Source organism: Natator depressus, chromosome 13 (assembly GCF_965152275.1).
Source record: "Natator depressus isolate rNatDep1 chromosome 13, rNatDep2.hap1, whole genome shotgun sequence".
Taxonomy (NCBI): Eukaryota; Metazoa; Chordata; order Testudines; family Cheloniidae; genus Natator; species Natator depressus.
In genome coordinates, this window is record NC_134246.1 from 28,010,433 (window position 1) to 28,035,177 (window position 24,745).

The 24,745-nt window shown below is 47.6% G+C and overlaps 1 protein-coding gene and 1 non-coding gene across 2 annotated transcripts in view; one reads left to right on the top strand and one right to left on the bottom strand.

Moving 5' to 3' along the window:
* Window positions 1-24,745, top strand: part of NECAB3 (N-terminal EF-hand calcium binding protein 3) — a 106,268-nt gene that overhangs the window by 35,895 nt on the left and 45,628 nt on the right. The window contains exons 4-5 of the mRNA XM_074969778.1: window positions 22,267-22,292; window positions 22,829-22,926. Coding sequence (XP_074825879.1) covers window positions 22,267-22,292; window positions 22,829-22,926 — 124 coding nt within the window. The remainder of the gene's footprint in view (window positions 1-22,266; window positions 22,293-22,828; window positions 22,927-24,745) is intronic.
* TRNAI-UAU (transfer RNA isoleucine (anticodon UAU)) lies at window positions 14,762-14,855 on the bottom strand. Its single transcript has 2 exons — window positions 14,818-14,855; window positions 14,762-14,797 (listed from the first exon to the last, which is right to left on the bottom strand). It is a non-coding gene; the product is annotated as a tRNA-Ile (tRNA).

Below are 24,745 nucleotides of genomic sequence, written 5' to 3' on the forward strand. Positions count from 1 at the left end.
CTGGTGCGGATGCTTGGACCTGGAACGTGTTGAACAGTCAGAGCTCAGAGAGTAGAAATAACTACAGAGATCGAAATGAGGTCTGAGCTTATCTGGCAGGTTAGCACCCTGTGGGGCTCTGGCATTTGAATCAGTCTCTCTGACACTCCCCAGGTGTGGAATCAGCAAGTTGTCAGTGAGATCTTCAGGTGAAAGGATGGATCCCACTTATTTACCGACGTCTACCAAAGCAAACAGTAAGGGGGGTTCCACCTGCTTATGCCATCTTACACAATTGATAGGCTGCAAAGACAGTGCCCTCAGCATGCTGTGCAGCTTGCAGTCTGATTGGGTGCTGTTTGACACCCACTTAGCACAGGTGTGAGGTGCTGCAGAGCCAGACTAGTGGATGAAGAGCGTTTAAAATGGCTGACCATAATGAAGTTTGCCACGGGAGTTTAAATGAACACTGATTTTATTGGTAAGGAATAAAAGATCAGAAGAAGAATATCTTTCTATGTTCGTTATATGCCCCCCGCCCCCAGCCACAGTAGCTGAGCACCTCACATCTCTAATGTTGTCCTCACACCCCCCGGTGAGGCCGTGCGTGGCTGTTATCTCCTTGGTGCAGATGGAGAACTCAAGTGCAGAGAGACTGACTGATGTGCCCAACGTCACACGGGAAGCCTATGGCAGAGCAGAGCGTCAGCCTGTTAGTGATTATCTTCTACATGGAGGATGGGTGAGGTCCCAGAGGCCTGGAGAAGGGCAAACATAGGACCTGTCTTTCAAACGGGGAAGAAAGAGGAATTATAGACCAGTCAGCCTAACTTTGATGCCTGGAAAGATACTGGAACAAATAATTAAACAATCAGTTTGTAGGCACCTAAAGGATAATTGGGTTATGAGGAATAGCCAGCATGGATTTGTCAAGGACAAATCATGCCAACCCAACCCAATTAACTTCTTTGACAGGGCTACTGGCCTAGTGGATGGGGGGAGGCAGTTGACATGATATACAGTAAAAGCTTTATCTGGCATGTTGGGGGAATGGGGGGTGGCGGTAAATCAAAAATTCCGGTTAACTAAGAGGGAGGGAGATTGGGTGGGGGGCCCCTCAGGGCTGGGGGTTGGGGCACAGGAGGGGGTGCGGGGCACAGACTCTGGGAGGGAGTTTGGGTGCGGGAGGGGGCTCGGGGCAGGGGGTTGGGGCATGGGAGGAGTTTTGAGGGGGGCGGATCTGGGTGGCGCTCACTTCGGGCGGATCCCCAGAAGCGGCGACATGTCCTTGCTACTTCTAGGCAGAGGTGCAGCCAGGTAGCTCTGCGCACTGCCTCCGCCCGCAGGCAGTTCCTGGCCAATGGGAGCTGCAGAGCTAGTGCTCACGGCAGAGTGGGGTGGGGTGGGGTGGGGTGCGGCAGCGACGAGCCCCCATGGTCATTCCACCATCTAGGAGCAGCAGGGACATGCTGTCGCTTCTGGGGAGCCATGCAGAGTAGATAGGGAGCCTGCCGGCCCCACAGCAACCAGACCTTACTGAATATCAGAAATGCCGGTTTATAGAGCTTTCTGGTTGGTAAAGTGCTGGATAACACAGCTTTTACTGTATCTTGATTTTAGTAAAGCTTTTGACACAGTCCCATGTGACATTCTCATAAGCAAACTAGGAACATGTGGGCTACATGAAATTACTGTTAGATGGGTGCATAATTGGTTGAAAAACCATGCTCAGAGTAGTTATGAATGGTTTGCTGTCAAACTGGGAGAGTGTATGTAGTGGGGTCCTGCTAGGGTCTGTCTTGGGTCCCGTACTATTTAATATTTTCATTAATGATTTGGATAATGGAGTGAAAAATATGAAAGATGGAAGGGGTAGCAAGAATTTTGGAAGACAGGATTAGAATTCAAAACAAGCTTGACAAATTGGAGAATTGGTCTGAAATCAAGAAAATGAAATTCACTAAAGAGAAACGCAAAGCATTGCACTTAGAAAGGAAAAATCACAGCCACAGAGAGTGGAATAACTAGCTAGGAATGGCAGTACAGCTGAAAAGGATCTGGGAGCTATAGTGGATCACAAATTGAGTATAAGTCAACAATGTGATTCAGCTGCAAAAAAGGCTAATATCATTCTGAGGTGTATTAACAGGAGTGTTGTATGTAAGACACAGGGGGCAATTGTCCTGTTCTCCTTGGCACTGTTGAGAACTTTGCTGGAGTACTGCATCCAATAATGGGTGCCACAGTTTAGGAAAGAGATGGACAAACTGCAGAGAGTGCAAAGGAGAGCAACAAAAATGATAAAAGATTTAGAAAACCTGACCGATGAGGAAAGGTTAAGAAAACAGCATTTTTAGTCCTGAGAAAAGACTGCTGAGGAGGGATCTGATAACAGTCTTCAAATATGTTAAGGGCTGTTATAAAGAGGACAGTGATCAATTGTTCACTAGGTCCACTGGGGCTCAATCTGCAGCAAAGGAGAATATAGTGTGACATTTCAGTGCACAATCCAGACCAGCAGGGGGCTGTATCACCCCTGCCCTGCAACCTTGGGTGCCTCACAATGCCTTGCTGTAGTAGCTTCCATCTGGGCCACTCACAAACAGCATGCAGGTCACACCCTGTGTTTAACTGCAGCCTGCCAGTTACACCTTGGCTCTCACCAGCCTGGCTTATACTGCAGGGTGACCCCAACACATCCCCAGCCCAGATCTTCCCCCAGACAAGTATGTCCTGCACTGCCCAGCCCTCTCCTGGACAATACAAATATATTAAATCTATTATTCCTTTAAGGGACTAACATGTCATCTTATTATCTTAAATAGTTACCCAGACACTTCAATTTAAACACACTCCCCAACCCTATACACTGCGGTGTTCTGTGCCCGCACCACACTGGCACCACACCTTGGGCCATCAGAAAGCTGTGGACTTGTGCTCTGTGACCTGGGCATGGTCTGTGTATGGGGGGCTGGTGCTAAACCATCCTGATGGTCTACTGAAGTGATGCATGATGTGGGGGCCTCCGGACATGTTTCACTGTACATGTTTTATATATGTGCCCCCTTCTGCTCTGCCTCGATGGGGAAGGTGAGGGCACTTGGCAGTGGGGCTGGTGGCAGGGGAAGGTGTGTCTGGGGGGAAAGGGAAAGCAGGAGTGCTTGGTGTGGCAGGGAGCAGCAGGGGATGCAGCAGCCGCTGCTTGGAAGGCAATAGAGATACAAGGAGAGAGTGGCTAGACTGAGAGGATTTGGGGAAAGTGAGTGAGAGAGGAGCAGGGGAGGGTGGAGAGTGAGGGGGTAGGAAAATCCTTGTTGTAATAAAGAAGTATAGTTAAGTGGAGTGAGAAGTGACTATGGGCACGTCTACACTGCAGCTGAACACGTGCAGTTGGCCCACGTCCGCTGACTCGGTTTGCAGGGCTCAGGCTAAGGGGCTGTTCAATTGCAGTGTAGATGTCCAGGTTCAGGCTGGAGCCGGGGCTCTGGGGTCCCATGAGGGGGAGGAACTTCTTCATGGTGATGAGTAGCTTAGAGACAGGCCCATCCCCAGGGATAAGAGTAGTTCAATCAGCATGCAGTCACGCTCCTGAGATGGCCTCTTCTGATGCAGGTTTCTGGGCTGTTGTACACGTGCCTTTTAGGGTCTGGCACCAGCTCATTTCACAGTGGGCACAGAACAATCGTCAGATGGCAACAACTTTCACTCACTGCTCCTGGGCTGGATTTGGACTGGCGACCTGACGATGGAATAGTCTGTGTCCTTTACTGATCTCAGATTGGCACTGGAGGTCCAGCATGGGGCAGGATAGTGTGCTGCGGCATCTAGGATCAATTCTGGGCAACCTCTGGTCCCGCTGGAGAGATGGTCACTTTGTACCAATAATTTATCCATGTAAAATGCTCAGGGGGACTTTCAAGTAGGTGGGCTGTTCATAAACAGGTGGAGCGGGGCGGTCCCGAACAGAAGTTTCACTATGTGGTTACATTAATTTTTACCAGACAAGCAAAATTCTCTTGAACAGGTACCGGCTAAGGCATAAAACCCCCTCGCCTGCTTTTCAGCGAGCGAAAATAGTGAAAAAATTAAAGATATTTTACTCCCCTACCAAAGCAATTTACTGACCCCAGGCTGTGCAAGATTTTATGAGGCTGAATTATTTATCAGTTCACAAAAATATCCTGCTGACATCCTGTCGAGCTTTGGGCAGGGTTGGTTCTGGTGTTCGCCAAACAGATTAGACTTTCCCTTGACTCGGCACTTGTGGTGACTCTAGGTCAACTGGTTTTTCAGGGGGTGCTGTAACTTGCCCTGGGATGTGCATGTGTTTCTTAAAAGCCTGATCCCGCTACCACAGAAGTGCTGACTAGCCGTTTGGTGGAGCCATCTCCCTGCTGGTGCTGCTGCTATTCTGAGCACCCTGCTGGAATGTGCACATGTGCTTATGAACTATGGCCTGGCGGGAGAAACGCATTGTCTGTGCAACTTGTGCAGTACGGTCCTCTTGCTGCTGCTACTTTGGAGCCCTTTACTGGATGGGGTATGGCTCTACAGTCCACGGCAGTGACTCTTAACCTTTCCAGACCACTGTACCCCCTTCTGGACTCTGATTTGTCTTGCGTACCCCCAAGTTTCACCTCACTTAGAAACGACTTGCTTACAAAATCAGACCTAAAAATACAAAAGTGTCCCAGCGCACTGTTACTGAAAAAATGGCTGACTTTCTCATTTTTACCATATAACTATAAAATAAATCAGTTGGAATATATAAATATTGTACTTACATTTCAGTGTACAGTATATCGAGCAGTATAAACAAATCATTGTATGAAATTTTGGTTTGTACCGACTTGGCTAGTGCTTTTAATGTAGCCTATTGTAAAACTAGGCAAATATCTAGATGAGTTGATGTACCCCCGGAAGACCTCTGTGTACTCGCAGCAGTACGTGTATCCCTGGTTGAGAACCACTCGTCCAGTGCACCTGCGTGTATCTAGAAGTGGTGTTCCGTGAGCTGTGAATTGCACTTAGAATTGGGATGAAGATCTGTTTATTTTACTCTGATTTTATTATTTTCTCATGTTTCTGGGTGAGCAGCGTTCTCACTCCCAAGTGCTCTCACTCCACTGCTCAGCATAAACTACTCCAGACCTGGAAAGAAATATGGGCTTTGATTATTTGAAATGGAAGACTAAACTGCAATGGGAAAGCCTCAGAAAATGGAAAGTGAGAGAGGCCGGGGGAGTAATGTGGGAAAGAGAAGTTGGAGTGAAAGTGACATGCTATGAATCAAGGGGGATGAGAATGAGGAGGGAGCGACTCACTAATTTCAGAGGGAGGGGTGAGGTATGAAGCACATTCATCCCCATGAATCACTAACAGGGCCATTGAGCATTTGAAAAATCTTTGAAGAAGCACAAGGACATGGGAGAGTTTTGTTAAACTGTAATGTATTTGTGTATCTGCTTGATGCCGAGGGGGCAGGGTTCCTGCCACTGGCTTAACAAGCCATTGCCTTGGGAGATGGAGTACAGAGACAAACACATGCTGGAGGTGTCACATGCTGGCTTGCTGGCTTCTGAGGCTTGCCAAATGGAATAAAAGCCTTCCAGGGAAAAGGAGGTAGAGGGATTGTACCTGTGCAAGGAAGTGTATCCCACTGAGTGGACTGAGAGCAGGCAGACAGCTGATTTCCCAGGAAAAGCCAGAGGACGTGATTGCCCTTGAATAGCTTTTCCAAGAATGACTGTGAGACAAGAAGCCTGTTTCTTTGAAGACAGCTATTCTGAACTGAAACTCACAAGACTGGTCAGTCATATTACTTAGGAAGAAGCAGGGCTGGTCAGATAGGGTGCGACACCCTGGTGCACAGGCCATAGATGCACCTGGGTACGACTGTGTGCCCAGGACTCTCTCTCACCCTTTTCATTCACAGGGCACGTGCAGAGGTTAAATGAATTCCAGAGAACATCCTCTGCTGATTTGACTTCCAAAGCATCACATGCCCAGCCGCACTCCCTCTCTCTAATCAGCACTGCATGGGAAATAGCCAGCAGGAGTGGGGAGCGACTGGATTATTTGCATTCAGTGAGACAGCTCAACCATGGGAAACATTTTCACTGGCACCAATCACTCCTTCTGCTTCCCTTTTGACTTCCCATTGCCTAAAGCAGGCCAGGTCTCTCCAGCAGTCGGCTCAGATCCACAGCAGGCTGATGGGATATGCTGTGATGGGGATACCCCCTGAGTTCCCACCAAGGGCACGCTCCTAAGACCCATCACCTGCACTCCAGGTGGTGAGAATGGCTCATAGGTCGCTTCAGGTTCTGCCCAAAACTCTAATCAATTCATGTTTGCAAAGCATGTTTTGCTCCTCAGACGGCAGGTGATGATGTGAGTTCTGATTTTAATAAGCATGCACCTTGGGAATGCATTTTCACCTGCAAAGCAGTCAGAGCAGAATGAGGAGACACTTCTAATGATCTGTGGCAGACTGTCTTTCCAAAGTGTGATCATATCTAGGTTATTGCTGCCCTGCACTCTTCTCAGCTCCTGCTCTTACACATGGAGAGGATGTGGATATTACACCATCTCATTAGCCAAGGGAATGGTATAAATAAGATGGGGCCAAATGCTGGGCAATGATGCAAAGCCTGAGTCAAAGGACTTTGATCTGCATGAAAATGTCTTTCCCCACCCTCCGTCTGTGCTCGGAGACTCACTTTTTACATTGCTGCCCGGTTGGGGCCAGCTTTGATTTGCCTGAATTTGAACCCACTTGGACATTTTGGTTTTGTAAGTTTGACTTGATCAGCACTGGGTTCCCACCCCACTGGGAAAGACTGTGCAGAAAGGGAGCAGAGAGAAAATACCTAACGAAGCAACCAGATGGGAACTGGGGCAGAGAGACAGGGGAGCGTGAAAACAAATCCAGAGAGACTGGGAGACAAAGAAGCAGCGAGGGGCACAGAGACTATTCAAATGAAAAGAAGAAATGCAGTTGATATGGTGTGTATAGGATCATGCTTGTGCTGGCTGAGTTTCTATCATATAGGGCCTGATCCCAAACTCCTTGAAAGCTGTGGGGATGTCTCCAGTGACCTCACTGGGCTTTTTTGGATCAGGCTTGGAGAAACAGGCTGACCTACAGGAAGAAAAAAAATGTTGATTTGTAAACAGACTCATCCTTTTGGGTGGAACTGCAGGCCAAAGTCTAACCCTATCACACTGGGGCAGCACAGCAGGGTTTCATATGTGTTACAGGCACTCTGACACTCTGGTGATGGGCACTGGCAGAGACCCAGAGGTGAGGATAGAAGTTGGCCCTATGAGTCTAAATTAGAGGGGGGGAAGATTAAGAGCAGATGAGATGAACATCTGTAAGGGATGGTCAAGGTTTACTTGCTCCTGCTTCAGTGCAACGGGCAGGGCTTGATGACCTCTCAAGGTCTCTTTCAGCCCATTTCTATGATTCCTCAAATAAAACTAGTTCATGAACCTAAAAACTGGATCAAAAGTTTTCCCAAATCACAAACTTCCCAAGTGTGGACTTCACATCTGTCCGTAATTGAAGCCATTTGGGTCTTTAATCCACTTGGCCTCACTATCAATAGTGTTCCACTTTAAGTCCAGCATAAGCAGGTTCAGCTATAAATGTTTTTCAGTCTTCCTTTATATCATGTCACTTGTCAGCACAATGGTTCGGGAGGCCTCCAATCCCAGAAGCCCTCACGTCACTCCAGAATGGAAAGTGTCACTAGTATGTGGCAGTGGGAATAGGAAGACAGCTTCTCCTCCCTCTGGCTTTGCTCCAACGCATGCAGGTTACATTTTCATTGGCAGCTTGATTTCAAGGAGAGATGATGATGGAGATTTTCATACACAACACAAAAATTGGCTGGGTAATGGAATGATCCCTGCACATCTTCTGCCATACACACCTGTCTCACTGCCAGATCTCTTCTACTCCCTTAGGTAACAGGACTGACATCTGGGAAGATGAATATTTTAGATTCCTCATCCATTTTTTTGCTCTTCTTCTGTGCCGCTCCCATTGTACTCTCTCTCCCCTTTGTCTTTCTCTCCCTCCTTTGTAACTGGTGCTCCTGGTGATGAGAGCAACATAAGAATTTAGCTAGCTAGAGTAGAAAGATTAGATCTGAAGGAATAAAACTCATAGCATGTTCCAACTTGTCTTTTTCTGGAGACTTCACTCTGGCTCTGATAAATAGAGAGCAGGTTGGAAAATCAAAATATTTCCTGTGGGAAATTTCAAATGAAAAATCTTTCAAGTTTTTTGGTTGGAAAATTTCTGTTTTCCCATGAGGCCTTTCAAATGAATTCAAAATGAAAATGTTTAATTTTCACTAAAAATGTTTTTTAATAGAACTGAAGCAAAATATCATTTTAAGCTGAAACTGAATGAAAATTTGTTTCAAATCAATGTTTACTTAAAATATCATTTTGTTTAGGTTTGTTTAAACCAAAAACTCAAAATGACATTTTAAATTGAAACGAAATGGGGAAAAAGAATTGTTTCATTTCAAAATGTTGATTCCAGACAAAAATTTGTATTTGGAAATTTCCTGCAGGAAAATCATATATATTTTTTGGTCAGAATGGACATTTTCTCACTAAAAAAAGAGATTTGATTTCAGGAAAAGTCTGTGTTTTGGTGGGGAAACTTTCCACAGGAAAGTTCTGACTAGATCTATTGAAAAAGTTTCTCAGTTAAGCTGACATGCCCAGCCTCGAAGGGATGATGTAGTCCTGATTTTCACTGAGTTCACCCACAGCTGCTTACAGAACAATGCAAGTCTCCAGAATTCATTTAGGGCAGCACAAGATCAGAACATGGTGCTCTGGAGGGATGGCTTTGTGGGTACGTCTACACTGCAGCACTGAGTCTCAGAGCCTGGGTCAACTGGCTCGGGCTCATGGGGCTAGAAATTTGCAGTGTAGACATTGGGGCTCAGGCTGGAGCTCAGGCTCTGACTCCCTCCCCGCTCATGGGGTTTCAGAGCCTGGGTTTGAGCTCAAACATCTATGCTGCAGTTTTTAGCCTCCCAGCCTGAGCCCTATGAGCCCGAGTCAGAAACCCTGGGCCAGCTGCGGTCGTGCCATGGATCTTTCATTGCAGTGTAGATGTACATTCGTCTCCACCCTGTGGTGACACTGCATTAAACACCTGTCAGGGATGGGCTAGGTAGACTTTATCCTGCCTTAGCGCAGGGGGCTGGATTAGAAGACCCCTCGAGGGCCCTTCCAGACTGACATTTATTTGATTCTATCCATACATGATAGTTGCACAATTTCAGGTCACCAGGCAGCAGTGTGACCTCGTGCTTTGAAGATGCAGGTGGGACAGGGGCTGAAGACAGCTGGTGGCTGCATTCTCAGCAGACAGCAGGGCTCCATGTGGGCTGGAGACCAGGACTTTTCCATATTGTTCCATTAAAGGTATTGGCTCCCAAGCCCACCTTCCCAGCTGGCTCCTTGGTGAAATTCAGGCAACTCTCAGTAGCCACCAAGCTCTTTGTGATCAGCTAATTAAATAGGGGCGGGGTCATGTGAATAAGGGGGAAGGTACTAAAGGACGAATCCTCCTGACTTTTACCAAGTGCTTGATAAAACTCTACTAAGCATGCAGTGGGGCACCGTCCTGCATGGGCCCTCGGGGGTAGGTGGGAGGCTGGTTGATCTAACAGGCTGGGTGATCTGTGGAACTGAGCTTCTGGATCCTTGGAGGTTTTCCCACGCCGGCTGTTAATGCTCCAGAGATTTCTCCACAGCCTCAGTGTGTTTTGAATGAGATTATGGGTTTAGCTTCCTGGCATTCATTTTGCCAACCCCTTTGGACAGGACGTTGGTACATTGCCTTGTTATTATTAGTTTGGTATGAGTAATGCTATCCATCCAGGCTGGTTCAATAAAGGCCACATATCTTTCTGGACTGGGCCAGGCAGGGATTTTTTAAAAATTAAGGTGCATCAAATTCTCCCTTCTGCAAGAGATAGCTGGCAGGTTACTGTGACAGGACAGAAGTCGAATGTACACTGCCAAGAGGTGGCTTTTTTTTCATCTTGTGAGACAGAAAATATTGAGGGAGATTAGGGAGGAGAGACTGGGACTTCTGGAGGAAACCTGGCTCTTGCACCTTTTGGAGAAATGAGGTCAGAAATCAGCTTGAGTTCCTGGTTATACAGAGAGAGAAAATATAGGACATTTTATCTCTCTCTCTTACACTCACAACTCTAGAAAGCAGTGAAGTCCTAGAAGATTTTTCATAAGAGATTATGGGTCTCTAATCTCAGGCAAAGGTCTCCAACTTTAAAGTTTGATGCAATTATGAAAAACTTCCCATCCGCTTTGCTGTGGCTGATTGACATTTTCTTGCCCTGGATAATTTCCAGGTGTTTTCTGACAAAATCCCAATGGTGTGATAATGACAGCTCTGGGATAATTAGGGTTTATTAGTCATTCATGAATAGTCAAAGTACAGCCCTGTAGAAGTGTGGAGACACTTGCTAAAGAGCCCTAGGTAAGGCCCCTAGATGTGGGGCATGGATCTGTTTTCTGAGTCAGGCAAGGGGATGGGAGTGAAAGAGGAGAATTCCGAAGCCCAAGGTCTAGGTTGTCAATATCCCAGGTGGTCTTCTGGAAGAACAATGAACATGGACGGGGTTCTGTGGTTAGGACATGTGCTGTAGGCAAAGAAAGCTGTGTTTGCAGCACCCTTTTGAAAGCTCCAACATTGAACATATGATGCCTTTAAATTATTGCCTTCTGATTTGTGCTGCAAAAGTATTTTCCAAGTACCATGTAGAATCATAGTAATGTATGTCTGGAAGGGACCCCAGGAGGTCATCTAGTCCAGCCCCTCACACTGAGGCAGGACGAAGTAAATCTAGACCATCGTGCTGACAGGTGTTTGTCCAACCTGCTCTCAAAAACCTCCAATGATAGGGATATCACAGCCTCTCTTGGTAACCTATTCCAGAGCTTAGCTCCCCTTGAAAGTTTTTCCTAATATCTAACCTCAATCTCCCTTGCTTCAGATTAATCCCATTGCTTCTTATCCTACCTTGTGTGGACATGGAGAACAATTGATCGTCATCCCCTTTCTAACAACTTTTTACATATTATCAGATCCCTCTCCCTCAGCCTTCTCTTCTCAGGAACTTGTCACAATACAATCCATCCCACTTGCTGAGATGTTTTTAATTCATTCCATACAATCTATAACCCTGCCATTCTAACCCTCCCTGGAACCCGGCTTTTGTGATTATATTGGAATGGTGCTGCTCCCGAGCCAGAGAGCACAGATTAACTAAGCCTATTTACACAGCAGAAGTGGCAACACTGAAAAGGCAGGTACGTGCACAAGGAACTTTGGCTTGTGGTCCCTAAGGAAGAGGGACAGGCATGGAAATCCAGGAATGCCAGATAGAAGGAGCACACTGGAATGGAAATACGCTTTCCATTTTGAAATTCTCAAAAGTGATGAGCCGTGATTTAGCAGCATGACTCTTCTCCGGGTTTGGCTAAGTGTTAAATTATTCAGTGTTTCAATTATTAATTAATGTTTGTTAAGTATTTGGAAGATGCCAGCATTATTAATAATCCTGGGCCTCTGCTGAGAAGCCAGAAAGGGGGGCTAATAAATATCAGTGCTGACCAGTGGCATTGGAGCAATTTTTGTAGTGGGGGTGCTGAGCGCCCTTGAACACAACTGTAAACCCTGTGTATGATGGAAACCACTTCAAGCAGCACCCCAAGCACCCCTAGTTCCAGCACCTGTGGTGGTGACAGTGGCTGTTTGTGATGGGAACTCCCGTCCACTAGACACTGGACTCAAACCCACCAGTTCATTTCATGGGCATCCTTAAACAGCATTAGATGGCAGCGACCTTTTCTTTGTAGGAGAAGTTGCAGGACTAAAACCATTCAATGTGGTAAATCCTTGACCAGGCTTTGATTTAGGAAGGAACAATCAATTGCACAAATACAAAATGGGAACTGACGGCCTAGGAAGGAGCACTGCACAAAGTGATCTGGGGGTTATAGTGGATCACAAGCTAAATATGAATCAACAGTGTAATACCTTTGCAAAAAAACCCAAACATCATTCTGGGATGTATTAGCTGGTGTGTTTATAAGCAGGATATGAGAAGTAAGTCTTCTACTTTACTCAGCACTGATAAGGCCACAACTGGAGCACGGCATCCAATTCTGGGCACCACGCCTCGGGAAGGTTGTGGACAAACTGGAGACAGTCCAGAGGAGAGCAACAAAAATGATTAAAGTTCTAGAAAATGTGATCTCTGAGGAAAAAGTGAAAAAACTGGGGTTGTTTAGTCGAGAGAAGAGAAATCTGAGGAGGGACATGATAACCTTCTTCAAGTACGTAAAAGGTTGTCATAAAGAGGAGGGTGATACATTTTTCTCTTTATCCATTAAGGAGAAGACAAGAAATAATGGGCTTAAATTGCAGCAAAGAAGATTTAGGTTAGACAGTAGGAAACACTTCCTAACTGTAATGGTAATTAAACACTGGAACAAATATCCTAGGGAGGTTGTGGAATCTCTGGTATTGGAAGTTTTTAAGAACAGGTTAGACAAACACCTGTCAGCGATGGTCTATATAATACTTAGTCCTGCCTCAGTACAGGGGACTGAACTAGATGACCTATCGAGGCCGTTCCAGTCCTACATTTCTATGATTTGCCTTTATTTTTTGTCCTGACCTGTCTCGGGTGGCTTCTTACAAATAGGCTGTCTGGGAAGGGCAGCTACTGCTCACCACACAGTGGCCCAGAACAGGCTGGTTTGGAGAGAGCCCTGGGGGCAAGCCAAGCAAGGGGCCGTTGGATCTGTGCTTGTGCTTGGAACTCTCTCCCCAGGGAGTGAGAGGGCTGGGCCTGCCTGTGGGTTGGGGGGTTGTGAATTCAGACATCCCAACCCCCACTTAGCTCCCTGCACAAAGGTCTGTTTGCAGGGAGAGGTGAATTTCACCCAGCGAGTGTAAGGATCCCTAGTAGGCCTGGTGCGGAACTCCACCATGGACCATTGTGTGTAGGACAATACTGATTCACCAGCTCTGACAGGCAGGGGGACAAGAGAGGGGGAGTCATGCCCCAGAATAGCCCAGTGTCTGATGCACTCCACTGGGTTGTGGCAGACTCAGGATCATATCCCTGCTCTGGAGCAGTGACTTGAACCAGGCTCTCCCACACAGTGCGTATCCTAACCACTGGGCTGTGGAGTCCATCTCTTAATTGTTTATCCCAAGTGGAACAGCTCCAGCAGCAGAGCTGGTGGTCAGGGCACTCACCTGGGATGTGGGGACCAAGGCTCAGGTCCCTGCTCCAAATCAGGCAAGGTGGGGACTTCAGTGTTGGTATCACACATGCCAGGTGAGTGCCCTGGCCACTGGGCTATTGGTGCTCCCTGGTTTTTCACGAGAAATTTGGAAAGGTCTCAGTTTTGTTTGCAGCATAGTTGCAGCCATGTTAGTCCCAGGATATTAGAGAGTCAAGTTGGGTGAGGTAATATCTTTTATTGGGCTAGCTCCTGTTGGTGACAGAGACAAGCTTTTGAGCTTACACAGAGGTCTTCTTCAGGTCTGGGACACTACATGACACCCCAACATCATCAATTAATCAAAACTACCCCTAACCAGAGCTGAATTATCTGTACTCTCCAAGGGACTGAATTTCTGCCCCACCACAAGTCCTGATACCATGCTAATGTGCGGGGGACTAGAAGAATTTGTTTGCTGACTCTGCCCCAAAGAATTATTTCACAACAAAGTCAACCCCACCCACAGCTAGCACATCCCCACCAACAGTCATAAAAAAATCATCTGACTGGACACCCCGCAGCAGACAAAACCACACAATTCACCGTTACAGTGGTTGCTTCAGAAAAAAAATTAGAGTGAAATCCTTAACAAACATCACCTCCACCACAATCTCCCCACCGTTGAGAGGACAGCCATACAGCCCCTGAAATCCAACCACCAGACAGTGATCAAACCAGCAGACAAAGGGGGTGCCATCGCAGTCCTCAGCCAGGATGGCTAAATTAATGGGGCCAACCAACAACTCTCTGATACTACCTAATATAAAAAACTCAAAGAAGACCCAACACCACAATTCACCCAGGAATTTAAGGATCTCATCAAATCCTTCCCCAGAAAACTTCAAGAGAAACTCTATAACCTTCTCCCCCCACGAATCCACACCAGGGACCTTGTACATGCTTCCCAGATACACAAACAAGGGAACCCAGGCAGACCCATCATATCTGGCCCTGGCACTCTTACTGAAGGAATATTGGGACTCATAGAAACCATACTCAAACCACTCACCACACAAAGAGCCAGCTTCCTCCAGGACACAACCAGCGTCCTCCAGAAACTCTGCAACATTAACAACCTGCCTCAGAACACCATCCTTGCCACCATGGATGTCACCTCCCTGTACACCACCATCTATCCCAATGACGGCATCGCTATCTGCCTCAAATATCTACAAGACAATGGATAACACTCAGATATTCATCCCAAATGCATTACCGAACTCGCCCATTTTATCCTCACCCATAACTATTTTATATTCGTAGAATTAGAAGAGATCGCAAGGGTCATCTAGTCTAACCCCCTGCCAAGATGCAGGATTTGTTGTGTCTAAACCGTCCAAGACAGATGCTCTCCAGACTCCTTTTGAGAGCCTGCAGTGAAGGCGCTTCCACAACCTCCCTAGGCTGAAAAAGAGGCTAATGCTCCAGGTGAGACTTGAACTCACAACCCCAGCATCACTCCACACCATACTGCTTTATAAGTACTGTGCACTAACCAGTTGTGCTACTGGAGCATCTAGGTTAGTTTAACCTTGGGAACAGCCATGGGTTCTAGGCTGGCTCCCCACTACGCCAAACGGTTCATGGGCCACCTTGAGGAAGAATTTATTGCAAAACCAATGACATATCTTGATGATATTTTCATAGTCTAAACTCCCTCATGGATTTCCACCACAACTTCAATCACCACCCATCACACTCTTGCTAGAACTCTCCCACACCAGCATCAACTTCCTGGACACCACAATGAGCTTCAACAGTGGAACCCTACAGACAACTATAAACCCACAGATCACCATATTAACCTTCACAGATCCAGTTACTACCCCAAACACACCAAAAAATCTGTTATCTATAGCCAGACACTCAGATACCACAGAATATGCTCTGAGGAGAAAGTTTGGGATATATACCTTAATATATTTCCTTAAAACTGCTTTCACCAAACAAGGACATTCCACCAGAAAAGTAGATTTCATCATGGAATGGGCCACCCAAATAGCCTGAGAGAACCTGCTTCAATATGGAAAAAAAAACCTCTGATGGCATAACCCTTCTTGTCACCTAGCACCCCACACTGAAACCCATGTGGAGTATCACTAAACAATTACAACCCATACTCGATGGGGACCACATCTTGAAATAAATCTTTCCTGTACCCCATCTTCTGGCCTTCAAACAACCCCCAGACTGGACAAGCTCATCATCAGAAGCAAGCTCCTCGTAGACCAGGATACACCAACAAAAAGTGGCACCAGATCCTGCCATAACAACAGATGCAAAACATTTAGACATATCTGCTATGATGATCAATACCCACCCAGAACCACCGCCCATGAGGATTCTGATTGGGGTCAATGACCAGCTCCATTGATGGGCCTAACTATACTATTTAAGCCAGAAGGAGGCTCAGAAAGTTGTCTTAGCAAGCTGAGAGACTTCCTGACTGGATGCTGCACTGGACCCGACTTTTGCTTGATCCTTGGCCCCTGATTCTAGCTCTGACTCCCAGCTTAGTTCCTGATTGTGACTCTGACTTCTGGCTTGGACTCTGGCTCTGACCACTAGGCATGGCCATCCCTGTTCTGACCACTAGGTCAGACTGCCCACATCCTAGTCCTGACAGTATGCCCTGTGCACACTGCAGACTCCTGTGATTGGACACCTATTGCATGGTGGTGCCATGCACTATTCTAACTTTTCCCTCTTGAAGTGGTTGTATTTCAATGATGAGTGAAATTATTGAAAGACAGACTGGTAGATCACAATCATAGATACAGAGATAAACGCAAAAATATTATGTTTAAAGAAGATTACTAAGGTTGCAAAGACAAGCACTCAAAACTTAGCAAATGCCAGACTTCAGGCTGCCTGTGCAATCTTAGATCGGTCCCCTGTGTGTGTGCATTAATGATACAGCCTTCAATGACATGGCCACGTGCTCTTTTCCCCACAGGACCCCTGCATCATTCAGTGCACAGAACGGACAGCGTTCACCGAATGAGCCGCTGCCCAGGATTTTGTTTCTTCATTGTTCAATGTGTGGCCTCGTCCATTATTTCCTGCATACCGTGCGAACCTTGCTCTGAGGACAGAAGTATTAATTTCCTCAGGGGCTTTTCTGTGGTGCTCATCATGACCGTATCGGAGAGTTTCACAAACACGAATACATTTATTTTCACGCCACCCCTGTGAGGTGCGGGGATGGTCTCCCCATTTTACAGGTGGGGATTTGAGGCACAGCGATGAAGGTCAAAAATGTTCACTAATGCTGGGTTCCTGTTTTGGTGTGGGTAGGATCTGGTTTTTCAGAGTCCTTAGCATTATAGAGCATGTCATCCATTCAAAGCGCAGCTCCCGTTGGCGTCCGCTGCAGCTGTAAGTGCTCAGGACTTCTGCCAATCAGACCGCAGGGACTCAAGTTCAGCACCCAGAGAACGAGGAAAACACAGTTAGTGACTGGGTTTAAGTGGTATGAATAGCACCGCACAGGAACTCGGTGGCAGAGGCAGGGATAGAATCTAGTTCTCCAGGGCAGCATTCATCTGCTTTGACCACGAGACCTTCCTTTCTCTTCCTGTCATCCCCTGCCTCATGCACGTACAGATCGTCTAACTTCTGTAACAAATGAGGCAGGGATGTTACAGACAACAGCTTTCTTTACTACACAACCCTGATTCACTGAGTGAGGCAGGGGTCCAGTGGAAAAAATATTATGTGACCATGTGATTGAAGACTGTATCATAGTGCATGTGCACAATGGGGCTCGATTAATGTTGCAAAGGAAACCTTAATTCTGGCATTTCCTACCTTTTGAGTGCTTGGGTTTGCAACCTTGACAATGTTCTTTTAACATAGCGTTTTGGGTGTAATTTCCTAAGTTTTTAAAAAAGCAAACTCCCCAAGCCCAGAAATTCCCTCATATAGCATTACATTGAATCCCACATGGGTCATTAGCCAGGTTGGAACCTTCTGACCACCGCACAGACCTGCCAGTTGAGCTAATGGAGTAACCGATAGCAGAAGTAGGTTGTCATCCTGTGTGTGGGCCAGCTCAGGGGGCATGTGAGACGCACTTAGCCAGTGGGTTTCACAGATATTAGCGGACAGCCAAGGAATGGTGAGACTCGGGAATCGGGTGTTCCATTCCAGGCTCTGGAGGGGAGTGTGCTGTAATGCGCACAGTCTCTTCTACTCATGCCCACCAAGCGTGACCCCATCTACCCTGTCCCCTGCAGCCTGTCCCAGTCCTGTCTCTTCCCCACCCCTGGCTCTTTGTCTCACTCCCATTCTCCTCACCTACCTAGTCCCAGTCTCCACAACTTCAGTCTTCTCATCCCAGTCTCCTTGCCCAGCCATTCCCAGTTCCCCTCACCAAACCTCCAGCTCCTTGTGCTCAACCTCCTTGCTCAGTGAATCCCAGTTCCCCCTGTCCTGGATCCTCATCTGATCTGTCTCTCTCCCCCATCCCAGCCTCCATCCCCCCCACCCTCATACCCATACCCAGTGGCTCCCAGCCCTAATCTGCCTCCCAGTCTCCTTATCCAACCTCAGTATCCATCCCCCTCACCTGGCTTCTTGCTGCCGTGTCCTTGCTCAGCCTGTTCCAGTTCTCAGTCTACACCCCAGCTCCCCATCAGATCTTTCTCCAGTCCCAAGCAGCCCCTAGTTTCTCACTGGTTCTCAGTCTCCCCCTACCTACTGGCTCCTGGTCTCGACGTTTCATTCCCCAGCTCCCACTCCCAGTCTCCCTGCCCAGGCAGTTCCTGTCTCTCCCAATTCCTAATCTCAATGTTCCTCTCCCCTGTCAATCTTCACTAACAGTTTCCACCTCGTCCCACTGGCTCCATGTCACAGTATGCTCCCTCCCCCAACAAATCCAGCATCTGTCCCCTCTGCATCTAAATCAGGTGGCTTCCTCCCCCATAGAGCCTGGACCTCTCAGTGTGTCTCATTGAGGGCACAGGCGAGACAGGCTTCCTGCTCTGAGCCTGGGCCTGGACCCAGCATGGCCCACCGGATCCTAGAACTGTAGTTGCAGGGAAAGTCCTATTCAGCTTGCCCAATATGGGGATTTAGCTGCTAAAAGCAATGAAATCTCTAGGCATGTGTGAACTGCAATTTTTTTAAGGCATATACTTTGGTCATATTTGGGAATTTTTACGGACAGGGATGGCAAAAGAAATATCTCTCATACAAAGGCCATGCCCCTGTCAAATTTCAAGTCCCTGCTCCAAAGCATGGGGGCATTACATCTCCTCAAAGAAAATGTCACCAGAACTTTTTAACATGTGCAAAACAACGTATTGTTTCCCCTTTTGACTGGAGTTGTTAACCAAAATTCAGGTTCTTGCAGGTTGTTTCCATTCAGAGGAGAAATTTATGGAATCAAGTGTTTCTTTGTGTTTAATTACAAAGAATGTACATAATGTCCTATTTCCCTGAACACAGTGGGAATCAAACAGCAGGAGACAGTTTCTTTACTCACAGTTCCAAGCCTCTCTCCAGCCAGCACTCTGCCCAAAAGATTTCTTTCTTAGCTTTTCCTCAGGGTCATGCTACAAGTCTGTCTTTGATTGTCCTCATCTTTTTTCTACCTTCTCTGTATCTTTCTGTAGTGTTTCTATACCCAGCCCCTGCATTTGCATTCAGACTCCAGGGAAAACCTCCTCAGATTGCATGATTCAGCTCCTACTCCAGCCTTGCATGTGGCCTGTATTTTGGAAATAGATGCTGCTGTTTCAGCCATTTATTCCATAAAGGCGCTCAATTGCTTTTTATATTTGCCTTTAATGAAGGGCAACCGTTACATCCATTAGCTTCAACAAGGCTTCGCCCAACCCCCAGCATAGCTGTGTTTTTCCCTAGCCTTGTTCTCAGAAACAGCTGAATCATTTTAGCTGAAATTTCCCAACATAGTTCAGCCCAAATGGTTAAAATTTGGCAAAATTACATGCAGCTGAAAACTGGGCCTTATAATGGGTAGTGTTGGGCAATCTTAATAACAAGTGGTGCTACCAGCCCTGTGTATAATAGTTTGCAAAGTACTTTGGGATCCTTTGGAAAACGTCCTCTACCACGAGATGAAGAAAGTAAAGTGTTATTGTTCTATTTATTTAGCCTCACAACAGTAGCTGCTAAAAGCAATCTGATGGCAATATTACCGCCTGACTGGCTCTCTCTTTAAACAAACCACGTAAGTCAGCAATCAGCAGAGGAATTCTGACATGAAATTAATTCTCAGAAAATATAACCAACCAGTCTGTGTTTGTCTCATTATTTCCACTAATCTAATTTTTTTAATGGAGCATTTCACTCAGCTTTGCATTTCCATTGGTTTGGTCTGGAGAGGCCTCTTAGCATAAATTTACTCTAGATTCAAAATAGGACAAAGAAGACACTCATTTATGGACAGGAGAGAAAGGAGGTGCCTTTCTTTCCCTGCAACTCAGACACAGACACACACGCATGTGCCAACACACGGGTGCACAGTACCACTTTAGAACCTTTCCCACAGCTTCTAGATCCTCTCTACAGTTGTCTCTCACAAACTATGGGGTCTGCCCTCCCAGCCCCGCAGTGGTCTGGACAGTGCCTGGCTGGGGACAGAAGCTCTTGCCTTAGTTTTATTTATTGGCAATATTGAAAATAAGAAAATATCAGTGGTTGCCTTGGATTCCCTGCAACATTCCGCTATTCCAGCTCCAACTACTGACTCTTTTATGCATGCAGGACGGAGCAGGATTTTCCTCTGCAGTGACTCCTCCCTGTATCACTGGCACTGAGGGTAGGCAGTGGGTTGACTGTCACCTCTCTGCTCTCAATGCTTCCCTGCTAGCGCCCCGCCAGCATGGATCCTCTGCGGAGGACAGAGGAGAGGAGAGGCGAGGAGAGGAGAGGAAGAGATGGGAGGGAGGAGGCATTATCTGCCTGGGAGATGAAGGGGCCAGAATGGGGGGACCCAGGCTGGCCGTGAGCTCCTGTCTCCCCATGGGCAAAGAGTTAAATAGCGGTAAGATTTTGTTATAAATGCTGTGTGTACCTCCGTGCGCTGCATGGTGTCACCCTGCCTGCTGCACAGGGTGAAATCGAAGGGGGTGATAATTGGGACACCAGCAGGGAATGGCAAAGAGAAGATGCATGCCAAGGGCTCTTGGGGAAACAGTGGGGAAGCTGTTAATTGGGGAATACCTCCTGCCTGTCTCCAGCTAGGCTAGCGAAGTATATTCCTCCCAGGCTGAACACAGGGTGAAAGAGGATACTAAAACCTGAGAGACGCTATCCTCGGCAGGAAGGGGCCAGGAGGGGCCAGCAGCGCTGCTGGAGGTGAGGCTCGGACCGGCTCTGTGTACACTACACGCTGGGGTGTGATTCAAGCAGGTTTGTACTCAGCACAGCTCAGCCCTGTAACCTCTGCCTCTTCGGTGTGGTGTGCTGTCCCCCTCTAGTGGCAGCTAGGCCACCTAAAGCGTGATGAGCCTGTTACAGCCCTGGCTAAGCGAGATGTGTCTTTTAGCTCATGCAGTAGAGGCTCATGCATTAAGCTCCAGAGGTCCCAGGTTTGATTCGGGCTGCCGACTAGAGTCTGTCAGCGTAACTACTAGTAAGAGAGCTAGTACGTGAGTGGGGGAATCACTCCCCTAGCGTGTGGTGTCGATGTCGCCAGAGAGGCACGGAGCATGTCCTGCAGCAGTGCAGGCTGCGTCTCACATCCCAGAGATGGGGGTAACTGGGCTGAATGGAACTTAAAGGCTTGCAAGGAAAGATTGTGGGTTGGGAAAGGGGAAATAGGTGTACAGACCTTTACTGGGTAGGGGGATAGACTGGATGACCCTTTTAACCCTATGATATCCTTTGCTGTGAGTGCCACGTACCAGGGGGTGAACAAATCCCACTCTGTTTTGCAGAAGCTGTACTGGAGTCACTTTAGTTAGCTCGCTGGTCACAGGTCCCTGGATGAAATGGACGTACAGGCGCCAAACCCGAGTGGGCCTGTCATGTTCACATGGCTGGGAAGCGGGGGCTGCAGCCCAGCAATCCAGTCCCGGAGTGATTGGATCATAGTTTTCCACCCCGAGAGAGGTGCAGGAACCGGGCATGTGACCCGAGGTGTGCACTTGAGAGGGACTAGAAGGAGTCAAAAGCACAGCTCACCCTGCACCCATGACACTCCCCCATTCTGTCCCCCCATCCTGCAGCTCTGTTCCAATACGGGGACCACAGGTCACGCTCAAGTTTCCGTGCAGGTCTGTGTTTCCACACCTGGATAAGCCGCATGCCCAGAAACCAGCCTCTCCCTTGGTGACTCCCTGTGTCAGGGTTCAGGTTCTCATCCATGTATCTACTGCAGTAGCCTGGTTTTCCACTAGTGGCTAGTCAAGATGAATGTTGCCTCCAGCATGCAGGAAGGGGTCTGAGCTCATTTGCTGGTGGCTCTGGAAGGACACTTTTGAATGTGATCTTGCTTTAAAAATAAATTCTCAGCAGTACTTTGCTCTTATTGGTGAGCCCGTGACTCCCCATTGCCGTGGGAGAGGTTAGAACCTGGCCCTTTGAACCCACCACCTCCTGGTTACCATTCGAAATTTCATCCTGAGAACCAGAACGATTGGCTTGCACAGAAAACCAGGACAAAGTTAACACACTGCAACCTGATCCATGGCTCCTGAGCTCCTGCTGCTGCCTTGGAGGTAGCTGGGAGCAGCAGGGGTCGAACCACTCTCAGAATCAGGCCCCTGCTGAACCCTTGTATAACTCATCTATTTTTTAAATAGAGCTTTTAAAAACATGCTGATGAACAGCATGTGAACTAGAGAGTTCATTAGGGCCTCGCGTCCGCAGCTCTCAGTTGGCCCTTTGCAGCAGCTGTTTCTCTTGAGACCTGACCCATCCTCTAACCAGAGTTTGTTTTTCTGTTTCTTGCAGCAACTTAGAGACAGAGAAGTTGTGTGGTAAGTAGGGCTGCCAGCTCGGTACTTCTAAATGAATTAGTCCGGGAAGATTGTTTCAGAATTGCCCAGGTTTCTTGCTTTGCAGGATCACTGGCAGAGACAGGACACTGGGCTAGATGGACCTCGGGTCTGAGCCAATCTGGTCGTTCCTGTTTGTGCATCTCATCCAGTTGTGACAGGATGATGTTGCAGGAACTCTGCAAGTTGGCAAGCATGGGGTTTGCCCCTGGGTGGGACATTTTGATCCCTGGGAAGGAAAGGGCGTTTTGCTCTATTCCTTGGGTATCAATCTGGAGTCATTGCGCTGATTTCAATGCGATTAACATGAGTTAGCAGACAGCAGATTTGATCTTGTTTCATTATGTCTGGCACTGCAAATGCCTGTTGTGTAGAAAATGATCCCCAGCTGCCATTCCAGGTGAGGGCACAGGACAAAATAACATCCTGGCAGCAGGTTTCCTAGGAAATAGCAGGATGGAGACAGGCCTTGACGGAATTGCTTTGAAATCTAACCTTGATCGTCTGTCCCACTCCAGATTATTTCTCGGAACACCTGGGAGAATACAGACATGTGCTTTCTGCTCTGGAAGCCCTGAACACTGCTGTCCTAGCTGCCATGGACAAAACCAAACTGGTAAGGATGGGGCCTTACAAAATCCGGGACCCACAGTGTGGGGAGGAGAGAACACTTTGCCGCAGTGAAACCTGGGTCTTTGTAATGAGTGCTTTTGTGCCCTCAGATCCTTGCTGGGAATGTCAGCCCTCGCATGAGTGTGTTAATGATAATGTAATTAACCGGCTAGTGTGTATGTGCACCACTGCCCGCTAGTGGATGGAACTGAAACTCTTCAGCTGTATGTCATAGGCCCTATACTGCTAGTAGCCCATGCGGATTCTAACTGAGCCCGAGAGGCAGGAGCTGTGTGTTTGGAGCAGAGAGCTCCGAGTTCTGTCCCTGCTGTCCCCGTGGAATTCTGAGAGGTGGTGGGGTGAGTACAACACAGGAACAAGCAGGAAGTCGGAGGAGGCTGCAGCCTCGTCACAATGTGAAAAACAGGCTGTTGCTGAGCTGAACTGACTGTAGCGCACGGGCTGGATGGATGCAGCAAAACCTGTGGGCAGCATGGTCCCCTGGTAAGAAAAAACAGCGGCTTGTAAAAGTCACAGCAACGTGCCCTGGTACCTGCATGGGTCTGCAAAGCACAGAGGTGCCGGGGAGTAGACAGGGCTGGCCCTTGCATGCGTTTAGCTAATGGAGTCTCTGGCTTGTGGGTGCTGAGGAGACTTGTTTGGATTTTTATTCTTGAGTGTTCCTGCAGCAGGTGGCCTCAGTTGTCTGTGTGTGTGTCCGTGCAGACTCGTGTATCTTTTGCGCTGGTAAGTGTCCCTTTTTATGAAACCAGGGCATGTATGTGCCTGCTAGTGAGCACACACTAGACACTAAGCATTTCCAGCCCACTGCATCTCCTAAGAGGAGCTGTGCCTTCCCACTAACTAGCCTTGGGGTGGCCCAGGACAATGGGCAGTAATTCTTGAGCTAGGTTTGTACCCTTCCTGCAGGTATCTATGTGGGAGGGCAGAAGCTCACTGTCCAACATTAGCCACAAGAGACAGGACAGAAACTAAAAATAATCCAGCAAGCTGATCTGGTACTGACCCTAGTTAGGACTCCAACCTTTCCCTCTAGCCCAGCTCTGCCCCTCAGTACATGACAAGGAATCATCCCTTCACTGCCTTTCTTGATCCCGTTATATGTTCACATGCTTTCCTTGTTACTGTTTTCCCTCCATGCTCAGTGCCAATAGCCTGCCGAGCCCCACCGCGTTCCCTGGCTCTTTCAGGACAGTTACCATCACAAGTGCTCTTTGTTTGAGTTTCCTCTGGCAAAGCAGCTCCTTGCTAGTCATTACGAGGCAGAATAGTCTCCATGTCTGTAGCTTGCAGTGGCCTGAGTTGCGCTCGCTAGCTATCTAGATGGCTGTGTGTATTGCCTGGCTCTCCGGCTGGTGGGATATCACTGTGGAGTGATGGAATCCTGTAGATTCCCTAAGCATTGCAGCCAAAATACAACCCCCATATTCAACCAATGTGAGTAATAACCTCATGGTGCTGCTGCTCTGCTGTCACCCCAGTAGGAACAAGGCTGGCTTGACAGAGAGGGAATTGCACCATATGCATGCCTGCGGCTGTCTCACTGCTTGTGGAAAGGATACGTCTAGTCAAGGTATTATCATAGGGAGAGCTGGAGGAATACTACCCAGGAATGGTCACAGGTATTTGTTCCAGTTTTAAAATTAATATGCTTCGTCCGAGTGCATGATCCTTATATGTTCGCTTTCTACAGAGAGACCGGGGCTGATTGTTAAAGGATTTAAGTGCCTACAGATGCCTAATGGAGCATAGGTGCTTTGAAGAATCTCACTCAGTGCCTTTCTGCATCTTTAGGCACCAAA